General features: G+C 39.0%; 1 protein-coding gene across 10 annotated transcripts in view; it reads left to right on the forward strand.

The window, feature by feature from the left end:
• CUL4B (cullin 4B) overlaps window positions 1-17,530 on the forward strand; it is a 77,692-nt gene that overhangs the window by 39,610 nt on the left and 20,552 nt on the right. For all 10 annotated transcript variants that reach the window (XM_045583557.1, XM_045583558.1, XM_045583561.1 and 7 more), the window contains 7 exons: window positions 9,835-9,938; window positions 11,282-11,351; window positions 12,209-12,282; window positions 13,960-14,122; window positions 14,263-14,352; window positions 14,651-14,733; window positions 17,144-17,211. In XM_045583557.1, the coding sequence (XP_045439513.1) occupies window positions 9,835-9,938; window positions 11,282-11,351; window positions 12,209-12,282; window positions 13,960-14,122; window positions 14,263-14,352; window positions 14,651-14,733; window positions 17,144-17,211 (652 nt within the window). The remainder of the gene's footprint in view (window positions 1-9,834; window positions 9,939-11,281; window positions 11,352-12,208; window positions 12,283-13,959; window positions 14,123-14,262; window positions 14,353-14,650; window positions 14,734-17,143; window positions 17,212-17,530) is intronic.

Below are 17,530 nucleotides of genomic sequence, written 5' to 3' on the forward strand. Positions count from 1 at the left end.
CCCGCAATCAATGTACATGCCCTTGACCGGAATTGAACCTGGGACCTTTCAGTCCGCAGACCGATGCTCTACTGCTGAGCCAAACCGGTTTCGGCTCCATTTATCTATTGATGAACACCTAGCCTGTTTCCAAAGGAGACATACAGATTGCCAACAGACACATGAAAAGGTGCTTAACATCTCTAATCATTAGGACAGCATTTTTCTTTTTTTCTTTCTTTTTTTTTTTTAACAAGCTCCCATTTAAAAAATAATAATAATTTTATATATATATATATATATATATATATATATATATATAAAATTGATTTCAAAGAGGAAGGGAGAGAGAGAGAGAGAGAAATAGAAACATCAGTGATGAGAGAGAATCATTGATTGGCTGCCTCCTGCAAGCCCACAACTGGGGCATGTGCCATTGGCTGGAATCAAACCTGGGACCCTTTAGTCCTCAGGCCAACAGTTTATCCACTGAGCCAAACTGGCTAGGGCAGGGCAGCAATTTTCAATATTTTATAAAATTATATATATATATTTTTATATATTGGTATGCTATAGAATTTTAGTAACTAGTTTATGTGTGCCATGAGATGAAAAAGGTTGAAAATTGCTGCATTAGGGAAATGCAAATAAAAACCACAATGAGATATCACCCCATACTTATCAGATGGCTATTATAAAAAAGACAACAAATAAGTGTTAGTGATGATGTGGAGAAAAGGGTACTCCTGCACCAATGGGGATAATATAAATTGGTGTATCCACTATGGAAAAGAAGTATGAACGTTCCTTAAAAATAGAACTGCCAGTCCTGGCTAGTGTGGCTCAGTGATTAGAGTGTCGGCCCTTGCATGGAAATATTGCAGGTTCAGTTCTGGTTAGGGCATGTACTTGGGTTGCAAGTTCATTTCTGGTCCTGGTTGGGGCACGTGTGGAAGGCAACTAATCTGTCCTGTCTGTCTCTCTCACATCTATGTTTCTCTCTGTCTGTCTCTCTAAAAATCAGTTGGAAAAAATATCATCTGGTGAAGAAGATTAACAACAACAACAAAAATAGAGCTGCCCTACGACTTTGTATTTTAACTTCTGGGTATTTAAAGAAAATAAAACACCAACTTGGAAAGATATATGTGCACCCCTATGTTCATTGCAGCAGCATTTACACTAGCCAAGATATGGAAACAACCTATGTATCCACTAATAGATGAATGTATTACTCCTTCTTTTACTGAATTATTAATACTATCCCTGCTGCCCTAGCTGGTTTGGCTTAGTGGATAGATTGTCATCCTATGTACAGAAGGGTCCTGGGTTCGATTCTGGTAAAAGGCGCATGCCTGGGTTGTGGACTTGATCCCCAATAGTGGGCATGCAGGAGGCAGCCAGTCAATGATTCTCATCATTGATGTTTCTATCTCTCCATCTCCCTTCCTCTCTGAAATCAATAAAAAGTATATTTAAAAAATACCATCTCTGCTACTTTAAAAAATGTGCAACTATAAATTTTTAAGCCTTGATAATCCTAGTCTTAATTCCTCCTTGCTATATGTAAAAAGAAAGAAAATTTAGGTTTCATTGTCTGTCTTCCTTTCTGCGAATTCTTAGTTTTTGCTATGTTGTATCTTATTTTTATTCCTCACCCGAGGATATTTTCCCATTGATTTTTAGAGAGTAGAAGGGAGGGGGTTGGAGAGAAACATCAATGTGAGAGAGATGCACAGATTGGTTACACGCATGCCCAACATGGGACTGGGGATTGAGTCTACAACTGAGGTAGGTGCCCTTGACCGGAATCAAACCTGGGACCCTTCAGTCCACAGGCTGATAATGCTCTATCCACTGAGCCAAACTGGCTAGGGTGATTGTTAGTCATTTTTATTAGATGTAAAAAGAGAGTTAATGTAGGTTTTATTTCTGTATTAGTTGAAAAGTTTTTTTTATGTATTTTGTTTCTTTAAGACACAACACATTAGGCCAATGACCAGAGTTCAGCACCTTGGTGGGAATTTAATATCTTACTTCTGGCATTGTTAAATCAGAAAAATTTCTAGATTTCCTCCCTTACTATTTTTAAGTCTTTTTTATTTAATCCTCACCCAAGAATATGTTTATTGATTTTAGAGAGGGAAAGGGAGGGAGGGAGGGGAGAGATAGGAAGGAGATGAGGGAGAGAAAGAAAAAGAAACATCTATAGGGTTGCCTCCCATATGCCTCCTACCAGGGATCCAACCTGCAACCTAAGTATGTGTCCTGACTGGGAATTGGACCAACAATCTTTTGGTAAGGAGATGATGCTCCAATCAACTGAGTTACCCAGCCAGGGCACTATGTTTAATTCTTTATTTTTTGTATAGTTGTATTGTTTATCCTTATTTCAGTAATCTTTTTTATTCTAGTCTTCTCACCCTCATTTCTACTCCTTCCCTTGTTCCAAATGTAATCTTTGTTTTTTAAATTCTATGTTCCTCAAAGCATCAAACTTCACCTTTTATAGTTTTGCATTTCACTTCCTATATTTTTATATTTTCTTTGGAGTGATTTTTTTCTTTTAGAAAAACACATTTTTGATATGACGTGTGGAGTTTTTGATGGGAGGGACTAGGATTTGGAGGTAGAATGTTTTTATTTTATACCAAATTACCTTTAAAAAAGATTTAAGGCAGCATTTTTACCAGTAATGATTATGAGCTTAAGTGAAAAGATAATTTTACTTGAGGGAATTGTGTAACTCAACTAGAATCTGTTTAATACAAATAGTTGCCCGTGAAATGAGGTTATTTTTGTAATAATTATACTAGATCAAACTTCAAGGGATTTCTAAAGTGTTCAGTAAAATGTAAAATAATTGTACATATCTAATAGTGCATTTCAAATATCTGATATAAAATAGAACTTATCTCAAATTCCTAAGTAGTGATTTAACTTCTTATGCATGTTTCTATCCCATCACCTAATAGGACACAGAGTCCTTAGTAAAGACTCAATCCTTGTTGAGTCAGTGACTGCTTTCTGTGTGCAAATCTGGACAGAAGCCATGGGCATTTAATGACCACTTAGTTCTTGCCCCTAAAGTGCTTATATTCTAGTATGTTCATGACATTAGTAGTTTGTGACCAGTTTTTTTAAGAAATAAAATAGAAAATATCAGAGAATATAATGCATAGTAATGATTCATTGTAGTTTCATGAAGATTTTGTTTTAATTACACGCATTGATTTACTTACTAGAGGCCAGATGCACGAAATTTGTTCAAGAGTAGGCCTTCCTTCCTTTGGCTGCTGGGTCTTGGGACCCAGGCTCCTCTCGCAGCCCCAGCTTTGTCTGGTAGGTCATCCGGAAGGACGTCTGGTCTAATTAGCATATTATACCTTTATTATTATAGACTTATTTATTTAAAATAATTTTTATTAATTTTTTGAGAGAGAAACATTGATTGGCTGCCTCCTGCACACCCCCTACCAGGAATTGAGCCTGCAACCCAGGCCTGTGCTCTGACCACATAGTCCAAGGCACATACTGTACATTTATTTTAGGTACAGTGGATTATGACATAAAATGTATTTCTTACTGGGGCTTCTCAAAAAAATTTGGAAGCCCCTGTTCTAGCACACACAACTATCCATAATAAACCTTGCTTAAGAGTGAGGAAAGCAGCCCTAGCCAGTTTGGCTCAGTGGATAGAGCATTGGCCTGTGAGCTGAAAGGTCCCAGGTTTGATTCTAGTCAAGGGCACATGCCTAGGTTGTGGGCTCGATCCCCAGTGGGGGGCTTGCAGGAGGCAACTGATCAATGATTCTTATCATTGATGTTTCAATCTCTCCCTCTTCCTTCCTCTCTGAAATCAATAAAAAAATATATATTTTTAAAAGTGAGGAAAGCAGAGTGTTTAGATTACAGGGAGTGTAGATTATAAACAGACATGTGCTTATTTCTAAGGTGAAGGAATTGAATGAATGGGATAATGGCCATGGTTCAGTTTAGAGAGGGTAGAAAGAGAATGAGTTTCTAAGAAGAAAAGGAAAAAACAAAATAATAAAGTAGAAAATAATAATTGAAAAGAATAATTAAAAAATATATTAAAAACCTATAATAATAAAAACATAATATGCTACTTAGACTGGACAACTGGAAGTCATTTCAGACATCCTTCTGGACGATGCCACAGTGGTGGGGGCCAAGGCAGAGGCCATTAGGGGTGAATAGGCAGGCAGGCGAGCAGTTAGGGGCATCAGGAAGGCAGGCAGAGTGATTAGGGGCGATCAGGCAGGCAGGTGAGCAGTTAGGAGCCAGTGGTCCAGGATTGAGAGGGTGCAGGCTGGGCTTAGGCACCCCTCCAACACATGAATTTTGTGCACTGGGCCTATAGTATGTACGTATATGAATGAAAATTTATATATGTGTGTGCGGGTGTGTGTGTATAAAACCACATTTATATACATATAACCACATTTATATACATATATATATATATAACCACATTTGTGTGTGTGTGTGTGTGTGTGTGTGTGTATGTATATAAAACCAAATTTTCCCCTTAATTTATCTATGTGTTCACATATTTTTGGAAAAGGAGAATAGAGAGCAGATAGGCTTGAGTTGATTGAAACTAAGCTATTTGTAGAAGAGAACATCCGAGGAGAGGAAAAACAAAAGCATAAAATAAAATTAAAAAATACTAACGACAGCCGAAACTGGTTTGGCTCAATGGTAGAGCGTCGGTCTGCGGACTGAAAGGTCCCGGGTTCGATTCTGGTCAAGGGCATGTACATTGGTTGCGGGCACATCCCCCCTGAGGGGGGTGTGCAGGAGGCAGCTGGTTGATGTTTCTCTCTCATCAACATTTCTGGCTCTCTATCTCACTCCCTTCCTCTCTGTAAAAAATCAATAAAATATATATTTAAAAAAAAATACAAACAACAAGAAGAAAGAAAAAAAAATTGTCTAGTAAAGAAAGAGAAAAGAGAAGTGTACATGGACTTGGAGCAGGGGAGAGGAAATTAGATGTATTAGTAGGCCAACAGACTAATAGTAATACATACATATAGTCAATAAAGTAGATAAATTTTTTAGCAGAATAAAAAGGAAGAATAGAGAAAAACTAAAGCAGGAGAAAAGAAACATGATGAAAATGGGAAAAGTGAGATAAAAATATAATAATAAAAAATAAAGTGAAAAAATTTATTTAAGTAAAAGATAACAAATAAAGTGAAGTAGTGAAGTTCGTTAGCTTCATTGGAGCCTCAGTGTCTCATGGGGGCTGGTTTAACACCCCTCTATACTGTTCTGCCTGCCACATCTCCGTTTTCTGTCAGATAGTCACCACAGTGTTGGAAGTTCCCAGTGATCCATTGCTCCTCTGCCATGATCTGTTTCAAGCATACAGAATCATCTGCCTGCTTTGTTTTTCTGCCTGCTTTCAGTTGTATTTATACAAGCGTCTATTTCCAACATGACCCCTAGGTGGCCGTGTTTCTGTATTAGTTTTCTGGGATCAAATGGCCCCTTAACCCAGTCTCCCAGGGCTCCCTGTGGGTATTTAGAATCTTCCTTGCCCTGTAGTGCTCAAGACTTGGTGTGCCTGCACTGCTAGAAGGTAAGGTCTTTAGGAGAAAATGCTCAGGATTGAGGGATGGACTGTCCCAGAGCTGGCTTCCTGCTCGTCTCTCCCTCTTCTGCTCCCCAGTTTCCTCAAAAACTACTTTCGCCTGCAGTCTCGATGAGTGTTTTTTTGTTTGTTTGTTTTTTAAAAAATTATTTACTTTTTTTTTACTTTTTTTTTCTTCCAGTGAGTGTTTTAATCCAAAGATCCTATGCACTGGGTTTAGCAAGTAAAAGCAAGGAAGTTATAAAGATAGAGCAACCACACTGCCTTGCGTCTTTCTCCCTCAGCACTGTGCAACTGGTATAGAATTTCAGGCTGCCTTTCTGAGTACAGTTTCCCTTGACTGTGGTCTTAGATCTAGAGTCCCCCATTGCTAGCAACCCTGTGGACCCCCTTCTACATTTGAGGACTACACTGATCCCAAGAGGCAGGGATTTGTTGCAGCACAGTCTCCCTCTAAGACTCTAGTTCTGGCTGCACACATTTCTCCCTCCAGCCCAGATCCCTGATCTCACCTCTCTCCACGCAGTCTCTGACCTTTCCTTCAGTGGATTGCCTCACTAGCTGTGTTTCATTCTCCAATTCTGGGTGGTGGTTATTCAATTCAGTTGTTTCTTCTATCTGCTCTGTGAGAAGGCGCAGGACCTGTCTGTCTATTCGGCTGCTACCTTGTCTCGACCTGGACAAACGTTTTAGGCTCCTGCAGCCAGGTAGGCTGGAGTCTTGGTGTTGGTAGGTTCACAGCTGAGGCAGGTGGTCCCTGGGCGTTGTGGCTGTAGGGTCCCAGGTGGTATCCGAGGTCTCCCTGAGTGAAGGTAAGGCTGGGCTTTCAATCACAGCCGGTCTCCCCTTCAAGATGGCAAGTTCTCTGTGGCAGGGCCAGCTGCTCTGGGAGAGATTGCAGCGGTAGTAGAGGCTGCCTGGCCAAGGGAGTCTGGTCCACCAGTACCCGACAAGCCTGTGGAATATAACTGTCTCTCACTCACAAATACACACAGTTCCCACACATCCACGCACTCTCCTTTTGATCTTTCACTCACTATCTTGCTCATTGCTGTCTGTTGGCTGCCATCTTCCCTGTTCCCAGTTGTAGGACTTTCATTCAACCAGCTTTCCAGCAGTTCTGGATGATGGTGGTTCTGCATTTTAGTTGTAATTTTGATGTGGTTGTGGGAGGTGGCAAATACAGGCATTTACCATCTTCCAAGAACTGTATCCATCCTGCTTTTCTTGCCTCTAACATCTTAAACCGTCTAAACACAGATGAGGCTATTTGCATTTAAAGCCCAGATTACTTCTCTATTTCTCACTTTTCCCACTAGCTCTCTATCCATTTCCCTCTGGGTCTTTTTGGACTCTACCTCTTTACCTCTGCTCAAGAAATCTTTCCTGACTTGTCTCTGCCCAAAGACTGGATTAGGGGTCGCACCTCTATGTTTATCCCTATCACAGCATCTATCATAGTGTATTATAATTAGTGTATTATAAATAGTGTATGTGTTTTTTTGTTTTGTTTTTTAATATATTGATTTTTTTACAGAGAGTAAGGGAGAGAGATAGAGAGCTAGAAACATCGATGAGAGAGAAACATTGACCAGCTGCCTCTTGCACACTCCCTACCGGGGATGTGCCTGCAACCAATGTACATGCCCCTGACCGGAATCGAACCTGGGACCTTTCAATCTGCAGACCAATGCTCTACCACTGAGCCAAACCGGTTTCGGCTATAATTGTATGTTTTCTGGCCAGTTTTCTGCTTACACCATAAAAGCTTCTTCTATGTGCACACACATTGCTAGTTAGAGATATGTTAGTGTTTTTGTTTGTTTGTTTTTGTGTGTGTGTGTGTGTTTGTTTTTGTGTTTGTTTTTTGTGTTTACTATGTTCACCTGGTTCAAAGCCCCAAAAGTATTAACAAACGCATATCAGTAGAGACTTGAACACATGGTCTCTTTCTGTCATTAAGGAGAATATGGAGACATGATATACACATGAAGACATGTGGTATTGACTCAGTGACATCAGTGTGGTATGCCAGGTGTGTCACTAGTTGCTGAGGCAATTAAGGAAAGCTTTATTGGGAGAAGGAGGACTAGTTGAGTAGTGAGAGAATATGGTGTCTTGTGTGAGAAGATAGATGTGTTGAGGACTACAATATGGGAGAAGGAGGAATACAGCAGAAGGGAATGGAGAAATAGGACTTGGAGAAGTACTGGAAGTGGGTGGGAAATGTGGATAAGATGAAGTAGAAAGACAGAATCTAAGCAGAAAAATGAGAAATGCTGAGAAAATGAGTCCCTCAAAAGGATCACCTTGATACAATGAGAAGAATCCTAAAGGAGGAAGGGGAGAGTCCATAGAGGACCAATATGAACAGAAAGGCACATGAATAAATATAAAGACACCTTTTAGACATTTGAGGCCTAACCCTAGGAAAGTGGCCTTCTTATTCCTCCTTAGCTGCTGGATCTAATTGGACTGCTGTTTTCTGGTGAGTTGTGACTCCTTTCCTCCAATGGTATAATGGTATCCTTTAAGCTTTCTTTTCATTTGCTAATTCATTTATTGGACCTGCATACTGGCAATATGACTAACAACTACATATTTATAAATTCCTCTTCAACCAACAAAACTTGGATGCTTCTTTAGAGTCAGTTTTAATGAATTTTTGCCTTCTGTTATAGTAAGACAGGAATCCTGATATTATACTAAAGTCATAACTAGTTGGAATTATAGATTATATCGGAGCTCATCCAAAGAGTTTTACCCAGGCTGTTGTTTTAAATTTGAAAGTCTTTTGATATACATAACAAGAAACTCATTGAAATCTGAAGTTTGTCCTTTTTAGGAGCTGAGTATAAAAGAAGACCAATTCAACTATTAGAATGAAGTAAAAATACAGTCATTTCTTTTATAATTAATGTTTATTCAGTTCAAATTTTGAAACCTATATTTAAATATTTTAAAACTGAAACGGAGAAAAATTCTTAGTGGTTAATTACATCATACTTAAAATACTGCTAGAAGTAATTTCTGCATTCTGTTCATGAGAATCAAATTATTATTATTTTTTAAAATATATTTTTATTGATTTTTTACAGAGAGGAAGAGAGAGGGATAGAGAGAAACATCGATGAGAGAGAATCATCGATCAGTTGCCTCCTGCACACCCCCTACTGGGGAGGTGCCTGCAACCAAGGTACATGCCCCTGACGGGAATTGAACCCAGGATCTTTCAGTCCGCAGGCCGATGCTCTGTCCACTGAGCCAAACCGGTTCCGCCTATTTTTAAAAAAATATATTTTATTGATTTTGTACAGAGAGGAAGGGAGAGAGATAGAGAGTTAGAAACATTGATGAGACAAAGTCATCAATCAGCTGCCTCTTGCACACCCCCTACTGGGGATATGCCCGCAACCAAGGTACATGCCCTTGACTGGAATCGAACCCGGGACCCGTCAGTCCCCAAGCCGACGCTCTGTGCATTGAGTCAAACCGGTTTCAGCCAAATTATTATTTTTAAAAATATATATATTTTATTGAGTTTTTACAGAGAGGAAGGTAGAGGGATAGAGAGTTAGAAACATTGATGGAAGAGAAACATCAATCAGCAGCCTCCTGCACACCTCCTACAGTGGATGTACCCGCAACCAAGGTACATGCCCTTGACAGGAATCTAACCTGGGACCTTTCAGTCTGCAGGCTGACGCTCTATCTACTGAGCCAAACCGGTTAGGGCGAGAACCAAATTATTAAATAAAATTTTATTCAGTGGTGGTCAGAATGCCCAACCTTAACGATGAAAAATTGGTGAAATTGTTTTTTAGGCTCAAAATGGACTTTTGCTTATGACAACAATGAGCATTTTATTTTATTTATTTATTTATTTATTTTTTAAACAATGGGCATTTTAAACAAGACAGCATTTATATGTAGCAGTTATTATAAATTGAATGTCTTCACCTTTACATGGGAGAGAGGGGCTTGGCTTGATTACCCCCATCCTTAAGACCTTTACAGCCATAATCAATAAATTATAGTACATTGGTTATGAAAAAGTTTACCACCCACATTGTTAGTACATTGTTGTTTTATTTTGTGTTTTAAATGGATGTTCAACCCTTTTTAATAAGCTTACATGGTAGAAATACCAAAATAATAAAAATATATGTAAATAATTGAGAACACTCCCCACTCCGTTCTTCCCTTAAGCATGTGTGTGTTTAATCTTGCAGGCTGTAGAAAATCTCTGTTCTTACAAGATTTCTGCAAACTTGTACAAACAGCTGAGACAGATTTGTGAAGATCACATCAAAGCACAAATTCATCAGTTCAGAGAATATCCTTTTAAAAGCAAAACATCTTGTATTTTTTATCATTTACTCTCTTCCTATTCCTCGCTATTTAATCCAGCTTGAAATGGAATACAGTCAAACCTCATTTCTCCAATGTCTCCCACCTTGAATAATTCAGTTTTCAACCAAGTTGTTTACAAAAATAATATCTTCGTTGTTGAACCAACTTTTTTGATTTTTGACCTGACAACCCTTTCATGCTTGTACAAAGGAGAGAATGCTTTTGTTGCTGGTGAAATCCCACAATTAGTACAAGTTTAAAACAAAGAGGCCATCGAGAATGCTAATGTTGCTAAGGGTGTGAAACAAAAAATGATCATGGGCAATTGGAGAGGTAGAAAAACTGTTGTTGATTTGGATAAGGGAAAAGCAGTTAGCCAGTGACAGCATTTCAGAGACAGTGATAATGTGAAAAAACAAAGTTGCTGCATGTTGATCTTAAAGACACCTAAAGAACAAGAGCTGAAAGTGATTCCTTTAAGGATAGTAGGGTCTGGTTCAATAAATTTAAGGAAAGAATTGTTCATTTATAGATTAAACAGTATGAGACATGTACTTTATATAAGAAAGGTTAAAACAGAATCATTTGGGGGGTCTGGAATGGATTAATTCAATTTACATGATTTCTAATGGAAAAAAAAGAACGTATTTACGAACAAATTGCTTCTTGAACAGCCTTCTGGAACAAAGTTAGTTTGAGAACTGAGGTTTCACTGTAGCTGTGTTTTATAGATTTAATTTTGTGTATTTTGCTTCTAGAGAAAGAAGAATTTTTTTTAGCTTTAATTAGGATGTAAGTCTACTATGTGGTATTAATGTAAATAAGATGTTCTTGCATCTTTACCCTTTCTTTGCCCTAACAAATTTCCATTTGAAGAAAGATAATTTAAGGAAATCATAAACTGGAAACACAATGCTCAATTATGTGTTGTTGTTTTTTTTAATATATTTTTGTTGATTTCAGAGAAGAAGGGAGAGAGATAAACATCAATGATAGAATCATTGATCGGCTGCCTCCTGCATGCCCCCTATTGGCGATCAAGCCAGCAACCCAGGCATGTGCCCTTGACCAGAATCGAACCTGGGACCCTTCAGTCTGTAGGCCGACACTCTATCCACTGTGACAACCCAGCTAGGTCATGACTTGTTTTTTAGGTATTTTTAGTGAGATATAATATTTTTACAGTTTAAGAAATGGCATTTTGTTCTATAAGTACTATTAGTTTCATTAGTATGTAAGGTATTCCAAATTGAAGACAAATGTGCTCTTACTTTGCACATGCCACTTGTATTAAGCACTTTAAAATATCCTTGACGAACATCTCACGGACTCATTGGATAGTGTTCTTTTTCTAAAGAAAATTGATAGATGCTGGCAGAACCACTGTAGACAAATGGTAAGCTGGAAAAGGTATTACATTTCAGCTAAATGTTATAGTTAAAAAATAAATTTCTTCAAATACAGGAATGTTAGTTTTAAAAGCTATGCAGTAAGGGCCTGCCTCCATATCTGTTGTTCTGAATTGGAAACTAATTTTGGTTTTGTTTTCTGTTTTGAAAATGCAAGTTATAGGTAAGGAAGCATTTAATTTTTTTAAATGTTCATTGATTTGAGAGAGAAACATTGATGTGAGAGAGAAACATTGATTGATTGCCTCCTGTGCATACCTCTATTGGAGATCGAACCCATAACCTGGGTATGTGCCCTGACCAGAAATCAAACCTGCAACTCTTTAGTGCCTAGGCCAATACTCTTAAGCATTGAACCACACTGTCCGGGGCTTGATTCTGTTTTTTATTTTCAGTTACTTTAAAAAAATTTATTGATTTTAGAACTAGAGGAAGGGATGGAGAAATATATATTTTATATTTGTTGTTCTACTTATTGGTTGATTCTTGTATGTGTCCAGACCAGGCATCAGACCTGCAACTTTAGTAATAATATATTGGGATGATGCTCTGACCAACTGAGCTACCCCACCAGGACCTCAGTTACTTTTCAAGTTGCAAAGAAGTCATAGGATCATTTTGAGTGACCCTTTTCTGAGAACTACAGAAGGATAAAGATAATAGAGTAGTTTAATAAAAATTGTATGGCCATATTCTGTGGTATATCTGTTCATCTGTATGTTTTATCCTAGTAGTCTAGTATATATTCAAGCAAATGATACAATTTTATTCTTTATTGAGCAAATATTTCAGCCTCACAGAATATAAAAATTGCTTGATTTCTTTTTCTTTTTTTTATTGACAGATCATGATCAGGAGCATTTTTTTGTTTCTGGATAGAACTTATGTTCTTCAGAATTCAATGCTACCCTCCATTTGGTAAGGATGTTAGAAAAAAAATTTGAAAAGATTTGTTAAAAATCATTTTTAAATCTTAATTATACTAATTGGAGAGACTAAGTAATATTGTGAATATTCTCTTAAAACCTCACATTTGGGTTCTAAAAACCTATATATGGCAGTTTTACCTTCTTAATTATGTTTTATGCTAATATTAGAGATAGCTAACATTCACTGAGCCTATAATAATTTACAAAGTTTTTCTACGGGAATTAAAAGTTCGCTCTGAACTATCTATAAATGTGTATTATTTTGTTGTTGATCAAGAATTTGCTTGTTATCTTTTTGTTGTGGTTAATCCTCACCCGAGGATATTTTTCCATTGATTTTTATTTTATTATTATTATTTTTATTCTTTACAGAGAGGAAGAGAGAGGGATAGAGAGTTAGAAACATCTATGAGAGAGAGACATCAATCATCTGCCTCCTGCACACCCCCTACTGGGGATATGCCCGCAACCAAGGTACATGCCCTTGCCCGGAATTGAACCCGGGACCTTTCAGTCCGCAGGCTAATGCTCTATCCACTGAGCCAAACCAGTTTCGGCTTTCCATTGATTTTTAGAGAAGGTGAAAAGGATGAGGAGAGACAGAGAGAAACATGGATATAAGAGAGACACATTGATTGGTTGCTTGGGGCCTGCAACTGAGTACATGCCCTTGACCAGAATCGAACCCACAATCCTTCAGTCTGAGGGCTGACTTCTCCATCCATTTATCCAGGGATGCTCATTATCTTTTAACAATTTTATGGAAAATTCATCTATACAGGAAAATTCCTTCTATACAGGAAAATAGAATAGTGTAATGAGCTCTTCCCCCACCATGTGTATCTAGCATCTACCTATAGCAATTATCAGAGTTGCTGATTTTTGAATACTAAAGCCAGATGACGAATGACCAATTAAGCCTTCATTAACAGTACAGTGAAAACCATTTTATAACTTGAACTAATTTTGTCTCTTTAATTTGACCAAGGAAGAAATCCACCAAAGGAGATAATATAATAAAACTTAGTTCTAGAGGAAGATAGGAGTTTAGCCTTATTTCTCATTAGAGACAAAATGAGTTTCCTGTATACTTTAGTTTAGGGGTGTCGAACTCAATCAGAGAAGGGGCCAAAATCTAAAATCCAGCCTAAATCGCGGGCCGAATGGTTTACTGAACAGTCATAAACTGTCATTGTGATGGAAACGCAGCGGAGTGCAGTGATGACAGCGCAGTGCGGGCCACATTGCAAGGCCTGGCGGGACGGATTTGGCCCGCGGGCCTTGTGTTTGACACATGTGCTTTAGTTTAATAATAATATTTGAAACTAGAGGCCCAGTGCAAGAAATTTGTGCACAGGTAGAGTCCCTAGTGGCTGCCAGCTGCCAGCTGGGGCCTTCCTTCCCTGGCTGCTGGTCACTGGCTGGGGGCCTGCCTTCATTCTGCACCACCCCCTGGTGGTCACATATCATAGCGAGCAAGCAAACTCCTGGTTGGTCGAACTCCCAAGGGGACACTTTGCATATTAGACTTTTTTATATATAGATTAAATGTGTGGATTTTATCCTTTTACAATGGCTGTTTCAAAGTCTGAAGTCCTAATTAACATATTTGTCTCTCCAGAAGTGGTGTCGCTGTCAATTAATTTAGATTATATTTTTATTTTAGGGACATGGGACTGGAGTTATTTAGGGCTCATATTATAAGTGATCAAAAAGTCCAGACTAAGACAATTGATGGCATTCTTCTGTTGATTGAGAGGGAAAGGAATGGTGAAGCAATTGATAGAAGTTTACTCCGAAGCCTTTTAAGCATGCTCTCTGACTTGCAAGTAAGTTAACTACTTTACTTAATACAGAGCTGATGCTTATCCCTAGTTTGATGTGTAAAAACCAAATAATGCTGTTTACATAAAGAACTTCCAATAAGTAGTTAATGAATAAATAAACTCCTGTATTTTGTTTCTCCCAGATTTACCAGGATTCTTTTGAACAACGATTTTTGGAAGAAACTAACCGGCTTTATGCAGCTGAAGGCCAAAAATTAATGCAGGAAAGAGAGGTATTTAAAAGTCATGATTACTAAATCCACTGTATTCAAAATAGACCTTACTTATAGAACATAAGCTGCCCTTTGCATTTATCTTCCCAACATTGTGATGCTTTTCTCTCACTTAGGTGCTCCTTTCTTTTCTCTCTTCTTAAAGGCCAGAATTCTGGATCATAAACTCTACCTATAATTTTACATATGATTCAACCCTGCCACATTTGGCAGGGCTGCTTCCAGGATCTTTTGGACTTGACATTTTCTGAATGATTTATGGGGAGGAAAACAATAATATAAAAAACTATCTTTGTAGGTTCCTGAATATCTTCATCATGTTAACAAACGTCTAGAAGAAGAAGCAGACAGACTTATTACTTACTTAGATCAGACGACCCAGTAAGTATGACAAGCTCTGCCTAATAGCCTTAACCTTTGTTGTGGAATTGCTTAAGGCAGTGTTTTTCAACCTTTTTTGGGCAAAGGCACACTTGTTTCATGAAAAAAATCACGAGGCACACCACCATTAGAAAATGTTAAAAAATTTAACTCTGTGCCTATATTGACTATATATAAAGTAATTCTCTTGAATAGGAATCAAATAAACACAAAGAAAGTATTTTATAATTACTTTATTATGAAATATTAAGTAAACAAAATAGTGAAAAATTATAAAATTCTTGTCTTGTCTGCACCTACGGCACACCAGGCAACATCTCGCGGCACACTAGTGTGCCGCGGAACAGCGGTTGAAAAACGCTGGCTTAAGGCACTTTAGGCATCCCTCAGTATATTAGTAACTATATTCAGATGTGACTTGAGATTGCTTAACAATTGTTTTTATAATATAATCTTTAAGTTGTTATTTGATTAAGGTTAAGGATATGATTATTGGTTGTATGTGTTTAGGATATAATTTAAAAATAATGCTAGAAGCAGGTTATCTTTGAAATCTTTGGGACAAATAAATTTAGTAGGTGTGAATAGTAGAAACTGTTTCTGTGCTCCCCTATATATTACCAAAATAAGGAGTTCCAGTAAGCAGCATCAATAATTTCTTTACCTTCCTAATAAAAGCAGAAAAACCTGAAAAAGGCAGCCATAGCAAGACCTTGGAAATATTTATTCTACATAATCATTATCCTATATAATAAAAGCCTAATATGCAAATCAACCGAACGGTGGAATGGCCAGTTGCTGTGATGTGCACTGACCACCAGAGTGGGTAGGCGCTTAATGCAGGAGCTGCCCCCTGGTGGTCAGCTTGCTCCCACAGGAGGAGCACCACTCAGCCAGAAGCCCTGAGCCAGGCTCACAGCTGTCAAGTGCAGTGGCAGTAGTGGGAGCCTCTCCTGCCTCCATGGCAGTGCTAAGGATGTCTGGCTGATGGCTTAGTCAGACACCCCCCAAAGGTGCCCAGACTGAGGGGGTGCAGTCCGGGCTGAGGGGCCCCCATCCCACTGAGTGCACAAATTTTGTGCACTGGGCCTCTATTATTTAATAAAGAGGTAATATGCAAATTGATTGTCACACCCTTGCACAAGATGGCTGTCCCCATGTGGTCACAAAATGGCCACGCCCATATCTTCACAAGATGGCTGCCACAAGATGGCTGGCAGTGGAGGGAACTTGTGGGTGATCAGGCCTGCAGGAGAGGGCAGTTAAGGGCAACTAGACCTGCAGGGGAGGGCAGTTGGGGGCAATCGGCCAGCAGTGGAGCAGTTAGGTGTTGATCAGGCTGGCAGGGGAGCAGTTAGGGGTGATCTGGCTGGCAGGCAGAAGCGGTTAGGGGTAATTGGGCAGGCAGGCGAGCGGTTGGGAGCCAGCAGTCCTGGATTGTGAAAGGACTGAGGGGTCCCAGATTGGAGAGAGTGCAGGCTGGGCCGAGGGACACAGCCCTCCCCCCCAGTGCATGAATTTCATGCACTGGACCTCTAGTGTATATATAAAAAGCTAAGTGACCAACTGACCAGCTGGTAGGTACGATGTGCACTGACTACCAGGGGGCAGATGCTCAACTCAGGAGCTGCCAAGCAACAGCAACTTTGCAGAGTGCCCTCTTGCTCTCCAGGACCCCTTGGGGGATGTTGGACTGCTGGATTCGGCCTGATCCCTGCAGGCCAGGCAGGGGACCCACCTGCGGGAGGGACCCTGATCACTCTGTGGACCCCCGTTGAGCTCCAGTGCCAGCTGGGTGCAGTGGCCAGGGAAGGACCACAGGAGATTGGCTCCAGGGTGTGTCGGGCCTGTCTTACCCAGTCCAATCCCACTATCCACTTTCTTTTTTTTTTTTTTTTTTTTTTTTTTTTTTTTTTTAATATATTTTATTGATTTTGTACAGAGAGGAAGGGAGAGAGATAGAGAGTTAGAAACATCGATGAGAGAGAGTCATCGATCAGTTGCCTCTTGCACACCCCCTACTGGGGATATGCCCGCAACCAAGGTACATGCCCTTGACCGGAATCGAACCCAGGTCCTTTCAGTCCCCAAGCCGACGCTCTATCCATTGAGCTAAACCGGTCCCGGCCCCACTAGCCACTTTCTAATTAATTTCTTTTCAATGTGCAGGAATCCTATCATTAGGCCTCTAGTTTATTTCATAGTGTAAATCAAGTTTTGAAATACGCAGTATTTTCCTTCTTTTAGGCATAGAGTAATGCTGATCACCAATAAGTTTATACATAGGATAGAATATTAAAATGAACATAAAATGCACTATTTGATTTTCTCACCCAGAAGAGGCTTTAAAATTTCAGAAAAGTCAAACCTCGGTAATTCTAAACTCCTTTTTTTTTTTTCTTCTTTATAGGAAGTCATTAATCGCCACTGTAGAAAAACAACTTCTTGGTGAACACTTAACAGCAATTCTTCAGAAAGGTAATTGGCAATTTATAAATCAGGCAGCAGCAAACAACTGAAACAAATTTAAAGATTGAACTTTTAAAAGCTTGACAGCATGTGGTGGCTGCACTTGTAAGGATGGGTACAATCCTTTTTCCTATTAATCACAATAAACTTTCAAGAGGTGCCCCTTTCCTTAACTTAAGATATAGGAGCTGAGATGAGAGAGATCCACCAATACTGGTGAAGAAACAGTGGGAATTTGGGAATTCTTGATTTAATTCGTAACACTACAATAAGAAAAGGCATTCTGTTTTGCATTAAAGTGTTTTTGTTTGTAGCATATAAAACCAAG

Source organism: Pipistrellus kuhlii, unplaced genomic scaffold, assembly GCF_014108245.1.
Source record: "Pipistrellus kuhlii isolate mPipKuh1 unplaced genomic scaffold, mPipKuh1.p scaffold_m20_p_19, whole genome shotgun sequence".
In the NCBI taxonomy this organism is placed as follows: domain Eukaryota; kingdom Metazoa; phylum Chordata; class Mammalia; order Chiroptera; family Vespertilionidae; genus Pipistrellus; species Pipistrellus kuhlii.